The 11,950-nt window shown below is 36.1% G+C and overlaps 1 protein-coding gene across 1 annotated transcript; it reads right to left on the reverse strand.

The window, feature by feature from the left end:
- Window positions 1–3: 3 nt before the first annotated feature.
- On the reverse strand, window positions 4–9,607 carry LOC132514349 (A-kinase anchor protein 11-like; the record flags this gene model as incomplete). The annotated part of the gene is made up of 6 exons (XM_060138966.1): window positions 4–2,333; window positions 2,890–3,154; window positions 4,553–4,687; window positions 6,141–6,188; window positions 8,866–8,982; window positions 9,584–9,607. Coding segments are annotated over 6 exons (2,919 nt in total), but the record flags the coding sequence as incomplete, so codon positions are not given.
- Window positions 9,608–11,950: the final 2,343 nt, after the last annotated feature.

The following is an 11,950-nucleotide window of genomic DNA, read 5'->3' on the forward strand; positions in this document are numbered from 1 at the left end:
CTCATCTCCAGGAACAGGCAAGTCTTCCTTGTGGAGTCCATTTTTATCTGCATTTGGGATCACTGATTTGCTTTTGTCTATGGAATGTTTAACAACAGATTTAGATAATCGGTCAGCAAACATGTCCTTCTTGCTAGCCTCACTCTGTTGCAGTGTTGCTTGATCACAGTGAAAAGGAGGGGCTTTTCCCTTCACTGTTTTAGTTAAACAATCTTTGTGTTTATCCATTGTTTTTGTAACTTTGAATGACGCCACTGAATCTAAAGTTTCATTTACTATTGCATGCACCACTGCCACAGAAAAATTGCTAATAATCACAGGATCACTTGTTACTTTTGAAGAGCTTTCCATTTCAATATCATCATTCGTTGGTTTAACATCATTCTGGTTACCCGGATGGTGTTCTGAAGGTAAACAAATATTCCTGAGACAAGCTACCTCCTCTTCTTTGTGTTTTGTGCCAACCCCTGCTTGGGTAGAACCACCATTCAAACTACTATCATCAGATGATGGATGAGACTTTGCCTGATACATATTAGATGAAATATGATATGGGAGAAGGGCACCTCCTGCCAAGGGCACTGGTATAGAAGTAACAATTCCAGAAGTACAAAATAAGGCCTGTTGTACTGTGTATTCCTTTTTATATTCCTGTATTGGTTTTGTCACCATAATTGTTTGACCATTGAAAGTAGGGGAAAATGTAGAAGTCTGTGTCGGTGGCACTACATTTTCTGCACTCACATACTTAATGTTATCTGTGGAAACACTGACTGCTGCCTTTGTTGTGAAGGTCACGTCAACTTGAGACAGCTCAATGAACGCTTCCTGTATTACAGATTCAGACAAATCTTTTGCATAGGACTTCACTACTTTGTCTTCATAGTCAAATGACCGACGCTGTGGAGTTGCAGGTGTTGGAGGATACGAAAACTGACACACTTCCATGATGCCTTCAAAAACAAGTTCTTCAGCAAGATCTGCAGCAAACCTAGCAACAGTGTTTGTGAAGATCTGCTTCTTTACATACTGTAAATCTTTTAGAGCATTTGCAAAAGCTTCACTCACCAAAAAGTTAGCCAGACCACTAATGGCACGTTCTTTCAACGAAAACGCACGCTGCCTTCTCAGTTCATTAAATGCCATCTGAAAAACGGATGATGTCAATTTCATGGCTAATTGGCACAAAGCATTGGTACATGAAAAGACTCCTTTCTGTAAGTCTTTAAATGCACTGCCAAAACTTTTCTCCACAAGATCTGCTGCAAACTTCTGAATGCTATCCTTAATCACCGAGGATTTATTTTTAGATTTACTTTTTTGATCAAGGCTTCCACACTTAAGAGCTACCATTTTATTTTCTCCCTTTTTAATACTATTAATGCTGGATGTTGCATTTGTATGTTGGGTATAAAGAACCGAGCCCAGTACGTCACATGAAAGGCTATCTGCGTAATCTTCATAGGTATAATAAACAGAATCATGATTTTCATGAATCCTATCTTCACCAATATCTGTTTGGCAAAAACATTCAGCAGGGGTACAGCCTCCAAGAGGACTGAAAGCAGAGGATCGAATAGGGCTAAACAAACCACTGTCTTCCCCTGATGCCTTCACTGGGCGGGGAGAATCTGGAGCATCACACGGGTGACTGTAAGGGGATTCTGGTTTACGAGGAGTTGGCTTCTTAACATTAGCTGGGAGAGCTGGACGATCAAACTTGAATTTCTGAGGATTCATAGTAGTGGTTACAGAACACAATTTTTCATGTTTGTGCCCTTTTTTGTGTGACAGCTTCCCTACGGCAGGATCTTTTAGAAATGGACAAGCAGACTCCAAAGTTTGTTCTAGTTCATCAAACTGATCAAAACTATCGAAAAACTCACTTACTTCTGAGTCTGAATCCTCAATATCATCCTTCATCACAGGAATTTTAGGTAACTCAAGTTTTGCTTTTAAACTTTTTTGATATCCCTCTTCATCCAAGAAAATAACAGGACTTGGACTTGAGCATTCAGACTCAGACGAGTAGGCAGGAGAAGAAGAGAACAACTGTTTCTGCACATCAGCATCACTATCTTTATCTGAAGCAGCAGAGGACCTATAGAAACTCCTTTGGACCCAAGGCTCAGAAACTGATGTCGTGACTGAAGCTTTCACAGAAGGCAGTTCTTTATGTCCCAGAATACTTATTAAAGAAGCAGAAGGTTTAGCCAATGACTTCTGCCACCCAGAGCCAACCAGAACCCTGAAATCATGGGTTTCTAAACGGTGACCAGAAATAGTCTGTGAAGCAGCGTCACACTGGCTCCTTAGTGCAGTGATGTTTATTCCTACAGGAAAAGAATAAAATGATTATTCTTGAACAGAATTTTTTAATTAATGTAAATCAGTGGGAATAAGTAGACTTGAAGCATGAGATATTTGTTTGTACTGTGTCTTCTACACTATGTTGTTTAACAGATTCATCCCAAATCATACTTACAAGCAAGTACATGCTTTATTTTACCCCACATCTGGGAATACCTGGTCTACAGAATGCCTAGTACACTGTCGCATGTTAGAAACACTAATATGTAGGTGACTCTGCCAGCTAAGTCTACTCAAATTTGAACTTAGGCATGTTCCAAACGCTTAATGTAATAAGGGAAACAGTACTTGAACAGTACTACCTAAATAAGAAGAGAAAGAACAAACTAAAGACCAGGTAATGATGAACTTAAAATCACAAGGAAATTAATTCCTCAATCAGAAAAAAAGATTTAGATGCTTAAACTTGATCAAATTTCAAAATAAATTTCAACTGAACAAGTCTGCCTTAAAACTTTTAAACCTGAACTTTACACCTTAATTCTCTATTTCAAGAAATAAATCTAGTAAAGAACAAACCATCATTATATGGCTTTGAAGCCTCTTCATCCTCTAAGTGCTCAAAGGCAGTGACAAAGTCATCTTCGATGGAAGATACTGACTGGTTAGTATCGTCATCATCTTCATCAGTGGCCTCAAGCTGGCACTTCTGATGCAAACATGTGTCCAGGGTGTACCTTATACCCATAGCATATTTACTTAGGAGACTAAAGAGAAAATCAATTCTGAGTCTTGGTAATGTAGATGACACTCTCATGACACAAAGCATTCCAGGATGATGACTCTTGGGAAAGAGAAAAGATAAGAATAATTTTAATTTCAAAATATATTATACTTATAAGACATATTACCTGGAAATGAAGCCTAGAAATAACATGATTCCATTTAAAGAAAAAAAAAGAAGAAGAAAAGAAACACATGCATCCTGAAAGGCTCCCCAGTTCTGTAATGTTTAATTCTTTTCCTCATTCTTTCTCTACAATACTTCTCACTTCTCACTCTTTTTCTCCCATCTTTCTCTTATCCAGGTATTCAAATTCTACCTATTCTATCTCCTTAAATGTTAGAGAACTTGCTATCCATTCCTTTGACAATTATGTTTTCCTGTATTATTGTACAGTCCTGTGATTTTTATTTAATCATTCACCTAGTTCACCAACTACACTGTAAACTGCTTGAGGACAGGAACCAGGTCTTGGTCTTTCTGTATCCCATTTTCCTGTAGCTTTTAGTATGATACCACATTCTCTCCTATCATAAAAGAATCGTCCCCTCCTTTTACCTAAATTCCCCTAGTATTTCAATTTACAATCATGTTTATAGCTTTGATTAAAAATAAAAGTCGCCAGATTTTTCCACACATATTATTTTTAAAAATGTAAATATTGACCAATGACTTACTCAAAAAACTAGAAATTAGATAAAATAGCTAATCACCTCTTGTATCCTAGCAAATAAAACAAAGTAAATATAAATGAAAAATATAATTAAGGAAATGAGGAGAGCAGTTCTACTTTTATCTGTAAATCTCATAACGAACACAGTGGTATTTTATACTTCAAGGAATAAGTAATTCAAATTTTAAATATACTAATACTTCAATTTTCAGGAGGGAAAACATGCAATTCATTTTTCTTTGAGGTATTAACAACAAAGTTAACACTTAATAAAGAACTAAAAGCTCAATGTCACAAAACTAATGACCTCTCGGAAATGATGACATTTTTGTTTATAAACAAAGAACATATCTTCAGAAATCCATTTTACATGGAATTTTTTAAACAAGAAAATGAGTTAAAGTATGTTCTCTAAAACATACAGCACAATATTTACAAATTTGAAACTTGAAATAAGAGGGAAAAATTCCTATGACTTATACACAGGTAGCAGTTCAAGAAATCCAGAAATAATCAAATTTTAGAAAAAAAATTAATATGTACTTGCATACCACTTACAGAGCTTCACACATGGAAAATCTAATTTAAAGCTATGACCAAAATTACTTTACCCTTCAGTGATTTCAAAGCTTCTTGAGTTAGATTTCTTATGAATCATATTTCCTTGAGATGGCATTAAACAAAAAGAAACTTCACCCAAGCATTTAAAAGTTTAATACACTAAATCAAATGTCACTGTAAAATCTGCCAACAAAAACTCATTAGAAATAATATATAAAAGTTACCTGGTTTAGAGGACCAGTGTTTATATCTGATGATTTATTTATATCCTTCATACAAATAATTTCATTTTCATTTAGACTGCAGAAGTGCAGTGAATTCAGAAGATCTGGGAGTTCCAAAGAAACTGCAGCTGAATCCTAATTTAAAGCAATAACACAATAAATAACACTGCAGCCTAACACTTTTGTTAAAGTCCCTATAACGCGGCCTGACAAAAAAAATCATAAGGTCTACTGGTTAATACATCTTCCACTTCATAATAGTTAACATACGCAGTTTACTGGCCACAATTTTCTAAAAACTCAAAAATAAAATGTACTAAAATATTTTTAAATGACTATTTCTGTAGCCTTTTAAACATAATGATACCAAGCTATAACAAAATTTTACATGGTTATCTCACACATCCACAACAATTTAGGCATTTAATAGTTTTTAGCTGCAAATGTCAACCTGAAGTCCTAAAGTTTAACCATGGAATTTTTCAAATGGGATTCTTGCCTATAGAATATACTTCCTTGGAGCTTAAGTTACATATTTATAAAATCCAAGTCTATTTTTCTGCCTTTCCTCTCTAAGGTATTATATCAGACTTTACTGAAAATTTTATGAAGATGTAAAGGAAAAGGAACTGCCTTTGTTTTTCTTCTCATTTGCCCTTCTTATGTAACTGTTTTGCCCAGTGAAAAGAATTATTAACATCTTTGACCCTTCACAGAGTATTTTCCTGGTTTTATCAGTAATTCTTAAAGAGGAAGTAGAGTATGAAAGAAATATTCTGGATACTTCTTTCAGCCTTACGTCCTCGGGACTGTATCTTCTCTTGTGCCTTCTGTCTAAACTATTTCTTTCAGGCAAGAGCACAATCAAGACACACAGCAGAGTTTTCATTCGTCATCACCTGATATGCATTGTCTTTACAAATAATGCAGTGTTGCTTCTTCTACTAGGAGATGCTTTACTGCCACAAAAGGGAGCACGGCAATCACAAATTTTAAGAAGCAGTACGAGGTGAAAAAAAGTACGCCTACCACATCGACACGAGCTTCAACTCCTCTTCACGTAACTGTGAAGCTTTCCTTTGCTGATCCTAATCTCAACTGTCAGTCCCTTTATAAATACCTGCCTAAATCAAACAGGCTAAAATTTTTACACTGGTTAATCACAACTTTTTACAAATTTTATCTTTTAAATTTAACTCTATCTCAATTAAAAACATAAGAATATGACTGTTGGAGCTAGATTATAAAAACATCAAAATAAAAAAATAAATCTTTCATTCTACATTATGACAATGGAGAAAACGTCAGCCTGTGGTTTGCAACCTTCTCAGATAAGTGACTTTTGTGGTCTCTTAACCTAAAACTGCTTTCTGTCATAACAAGAACGCTCGGTGAAAACACTGAAAGTGAAAATGTCCAAGGCACATTCAAAAACTGATCTCAAAATGTCATCTTTTAACTTTAAATTGGAATGATAACAGAAGAGTTTAATGTAAATTTGGGGCTAATAAGGCAAATTTTCCATGCTCTTAAAATTTGTTCCACATAATCTCTCAGGGCCCTTTCCAGTTCAATAAATCGACCATACCTGTATATGAGCAGCATCTGTTTCTTCATTAAAACCTAGAAATGTGACCTGAATAAAAAAGGAATAAAGATCCATTAAAATTTTAAAGTCTTATCTCAATTAGACGGTTGACAGAGCTGAGAAACAGAAAAAAAAAGCACACAAAGCATTAAAATGCTGCTGTTGTGAACAGGATGATTAATTTTTTCAAAGATGATCACAAAGTGTTTTCACCAGAGATTTGGCTCCAGAATTGAGGCTCCTAAACCTCCCCCACAGCCACTTCATTGGCCAGTTCAACCAATTCCAGTCCCCAAACGTCTCTCACATGTGCCCACTTCTCTCCATAGCCCCTGATGCCACTTCTCACCTGTGCACCTCCAATCCTCTCCCACCTGCCTCAGGAATTATCCTGTCATTTCCCTGTCGAAACCTTTCCAGGCTTCTCAGTGCAAAGTCCTAACACAGGGCCCAAGGCTCTGGCTTAGCTGGTGCCTTCAACTTTCCCTCACTTTCATTCATACACACGGGCCCCTTTCTGGGTCCAGAACACGCCAGGACATTCTTGCCTAGGGGCTTCAGAGTGGTGCCCTTTCAACCCGGATCTCTATTCCTTGGATGTTTACATGCCTAGCTCCTCCTCATTCTTTAAGTTCCAACCTGAATGTCGCCTCCTCAGAGACGCCTTCCCTGGGCAACCCCAAGGCTACCTCCTGATTGACTCTTTGGGATATCATCACTTTTTTCCTTCAATGCCTTTACACAGAGATTTCTCTGCAAAATTTTATGTAAATTAAGTTACTGAAGAAAATCTAATGGCCTGAGGAAATGTCACATTATTAAGTAAAAAGGACAAGTTACAGAAATATGATACATACTATGCACACAATTTCAACCTTATTTTTAAAAACATATGCATGGAAAATAATACTGGACGATAATACACCAACTTATAAGCAGTGATTAACTCTCAGTGCTGGAATTATAAGTGATCTTATTTTTCTCTACTCTTTTCCCCATGGCTTTTTCTTTCTTGATTCACAGGATTAATGACAGTCATTTTCTTTCTTATGCTTTCAGTATTTCTTATTTTTCTATATAGATGATGTACACTTTTATAACCTGAAAAAGTATTATTTTAAAAATTTATATTCCCTTTATGTCTTTGACATCATAAGGAGAAATTCTGGCCACTGGAAGATAGACTAGTAAACTGTCTACTAAGCAAGTACTGTGACTAAAAATATGAAGCATTTAAATGGCAGCAATATGGACAATCAATTCTCAAGAATTAATGGACAACAGCATAGTTGAAATACAAAGCAACACTCAATATACTTTTGATCTCTTTCTGATAACTAAGAAGCAAGTCAGAATCTTAGATTATTCCAGAATCTTTATTCTCATTCATTCTGGGTACCACTTCACAGAAACGTTACAGTTAATTTCCAGGTGCCTAGGTAAGTTATTAACCTGCAGGAGCTGTCCCCTCACCTATAAAACTTAAGGTAACACACCTCCTCTCCCCCAGTTGTGAGGATTAATTAGATAATGTGAAGGAAAGTGCCTAGCAGCACATCATAGGCACTCGATAACAAAGAGACACTCAAATAACAAGTTTCCTTCCTTTCTTCAAAAAGATACTTGGAGATATCTATAGCCTAAAATGAGAAAATCCTTCTGTTCTTTCAAGTTTCCTTTTACTGAATACAAAAGAGAAGATAAGCTGGCATCGGGTTTTGAAGGTGCCAGTGGAAGTCTGAATTTCCCACTGATTAAGGAATGTGGGCTCAGAGGGGCACTGTGTAAGCAACTAGAGAGAGACGGCTGCAAAACTGTTTGAGGGCAGAGGACACAGAAGACTTGTCACGCTGGCAACAGCTGAGGATATTAGGAGTGGCTTGGCTTTACTAAAATAAAGTAAAAAAGGCTAAAAAAGAGGAGAACAGCCAGTGCCACAGCACTGAGCTGATACAAAAAGAGGCACAGGTCAGAGACCATTACAGGGTCTGAAAGGTGTGCTCACCATCCTATAGAACTATTTCAAATACAGTTTCTCAAGGAATATGAAAGAAAATCATTCCCAAAAATAATAATCAAGATTTTTTATTAGAACCCTGATTTCAAAAAAATTTTGTAATTCACATATTTATTGGTTTTGAGCTTCAATGGCCCAATACCCTCTCTCTCTTCTTTGGTAACATAAATGTATTGATGGACTATGGCAATATTGTTGAAAAAACCTTACTCCTTTTTATAGTAATAAATTCAAACAAAGGCTGGAAACGCTGATGCAACAGAGAAATAGATGAGCAAGTAGTCTATTGTATCCTTAAGTGGTAAATATCTTAATTTCAAAATAAACGTACCACTACTTTTTCATTTTCAACCAAGGCACTGAATTTAAACAAGCAAGAAAACAATAACCCAATAAATGAATATAAGAAATAAGTATACATTTTGTTTCAGAATAGAAAATTTTAGTATGAAAGTCCCAATTACTGAACATAGCAGAAATCATCTAATATAGTGCTGTGTGTCTGATGAGTGGTCGGTAATGCCTGTGCACTGAATTAAATGTGCTAATTATAATACCCTAATGTTAGCAGGTATTTAATATTTAGAACAGGTACTTCTCACACATGTATTAATGTGCAGAGATTTTAGGCATTCTAAAAATAGACTACAAAGCTACATGAAAATACATTGTGCTGTATTAGGAAAGGGTTAGGGTAATCTGTCAAACCTCAGTCAAACTGGCATGTTCATCCTGCTTCAAACAGTCCTCTGCTGATACACTGCATAGCTCCTTCTCACTCTGCAATAAAGACTTTACGGACTGGAACACATCTTCACTGAAGCTCTGAAAATAAAAGATATTCTTAATTTACTTAATTCTAAGACAAGGTAAAAAATCCTGGTGATGGATTAAATGAAGCGTCACTAACTTTCCAATGGATATTCACTGGAAACCTTTTGATGTAACAGAACTCAACTCAGCTGAGAGAAGAAAGAACAAAAGGCTGAAGTAGAGCTCCACATGTTCAACACACACATACCACAGCCCAGTCACTCAACCTAGTGGAGACCACGAGGTCCTCAGCCAGGTTCTCTCACACTCACCCTGCACTAAAACCTAACAGATCACGTAACTGATTTCCAAGTCATTGGCAGAACAGGAGCAACAATTTATATAAGGAGATGATGTGGAAGCTAACAGTAAGGTATGCTAACAACGTGATGACTCTCATAACAAAGTTGGAGATGGAAAAAAAGAAAGATATAATAACTCAAAACACAGCTTTTCAGGGGTCTTAAAGCAGCTGTATGATGAAAATGAAGGAAGGCATTCCAGATTGGAAAGAGAAAGATGTCACAAGTGCAAAGAAACAGAGGGAGGAAAAAGTTACATTAAAAAATGGGTATTAAATTTGGACATAAACAGAACATTAATTTCTCTCTACCTTCTGATTTGTTGATCTGCTCTTCTATCAGAAATGTCCTTACTCCCCAATGTTCCCCTGTAGAAATCCTACCCATCCCAAGACCTGTGAAGATTTTCCCATCCCTTAGTCATAATAAATCTCTAAGTTCCTACTGTATTGTTGGCACATGAAGATCATTTAACCTATATCACAACACATTATAATAACTGCTTTCATATATTTGTCTTTCTTACCCATTAAACCAAATTACTGAGGTCAGAGATTGTCTTTTACTCTATTTATTTCCCCAGATTTCAGTGCCTCACATACAAGATGAACTCAATAAATGTTCGCTAATTTTAATAAATTAAAAATTAGTGGAAATCTTATCCAAGAGAAGGGATACAAACATGAAATCAAAGAATTAAGAAAAAATGCAATGTTAAATTTGAACTTTCAATGTGAACTCAAGATTCTTTAGAAACATGTACTACCTTTTCCCATTGATACACCATAGAAGCAATGACCCTCAGCAGCAATGAGCATACCCAGCACACAGATTCTGATTTCTAAATACCACCCACCAATTAAAAGAACTAGATTCCCCCTTGACAGAATGGGTGGTTCCAGGTCTGAGGCAGAAATGTATGAAGTGTGGCTGGGACACCTTATTGTGAAAGAATGCAAGGACATGTAGATTAACTGGGTTATTTCAAAAGAACACAGAAGCCAACTTGAAGGAATTCCCATTGGCCAAATTTGGGATAATCTGAGCATCAAAAAATAAAAATGATAATGGAGTATAACAACTGAATTAAAAAAAAATAACTACAAGTCCATTAAAAGAGACAGATAAAAAGGGTGGGGACTGGGGGAGTGCGCTACTTTACATTAGAATGCTGGCTAACGGATATGAACAGAATGACAAAATTTAAAACTTCCGTTTGTAACTCCCTCCAATGTAATTACTGACTTAGGAAAGGATCACCCATTACCCTAATCCACTGGGTTAAAAGCTATTGGGGAACAAGATACACTGTTTTGCAACATCACCTTACAGATTATTTATTAATAGTGTTAATTACAAAGGGATTATGTGTCTTTAGATTGGAGATATCTGGTGGTTACAACTTATCTACCTGGTCAAGCCTGGCACTAACAATATGCACCACCTAATCTGACAGAGTGGAATGACCATGACATCATCTTTGAGGTGTTCCTGCTGAACCGAACAACAGGGAAAAACAAATGAACTCAGAATATGGGAATGTTCTACAAGATAACTGGTACAGACTCTTCCAAAGATCTGCCATCATGAGAAAAGAATCTAGACCATTGAACTGGAGCAGACTGGGGGAGACCAAAGAAACACAATACCCAAACACAGAGTGTCAACCTCGCTTAGATCTTAGATGAGAGACAAGGAAAAAGTAACAAGGATATTTGAGACAACTGGGGAAATCTGTGCATGGATTGCATGTTAGACAGTGTTACTGAATTAACGATTTCCTGAGGGGTGGTAATAATGATGTTCTTAAGAGACACATGCTGATATATTAAGAAGAGAAGTAAAATAATGTCTGTAGCCTACTCTCATTTGGTTTCAAAAGGGAAGTGTGTATATATGTACACACACAGAATGGGTGTGGCAAAATGTTAACAGAGAGTGAATCTAAGTGAAGAGTATATGTGGTGTTTATGGCACTGTTTATTCCCCCAATATCTGAATATTCAAAAGTTTAAGTGATTCATTAATGAGTGGAAGTTTTCAGGCTAAGATATGAACATGAACTGAAAAAAGGAAAAAATATGAAATGTGAAATCTGAACATGAGCAATCATTATAAACTCATGACAGTGAAGGAACAAAGGGCAGCTCTTGATTTCTAAATACTATTCAGGGGTTCTTTGGAGAAATAGCCCGTTCTAGGTCTGAGGAAGATAAAGTAGAAAGTGAAACTGGGTCAATTTTGTCCTAGAAAGCAAGGAAGCAATCAAAGAATTATGAGGCTGTGCATAACACACATACACATCAACAGTGTATAATATAATATTTACACTCATGTATTTTTATCTAAAAGGGTTTCCAAGTATTCAAGTGAATTCAAACCAAATCTTTATCATGGGCCTAATATAAATAATGGTCTGAATAAAAAAGACATGAAATTATAGCATAAAGTTTCAGCTGCAGCCTAATTCCTTATCTCAGGAATATATTGGGAAATTCAAGTCAAATAGGTAGGCAGGTAGTATAATGTCTGAAGAACAAGATCACTAGCTCACTACTATATTTTGTATATATATATTTCTTAGTTCTAATTATTAATTTAAAGCAATCAGTACAATTTACATATTAATTTAAAGCTATGGGTCCAACTGCTAATCTGAAAAAAAGTCACAATATACT

Source organism: Lagenorhynchus albirostris, unplaced genomic scaffold (assembly GCF_949774975.1).
Source record: "Lagenorhynchus albirostris unplaced genomic scaffold, mLagAlb1.1 scaffold_472, whole genome shotgun sequence".
NCBI classification, from domain to species: Eukaryota; Metazoa; Chordata; class Mammalia; order Artiodactyla; family Delphinidae; genus Lagenorhynchus; species Lagenorhynchus albirostris.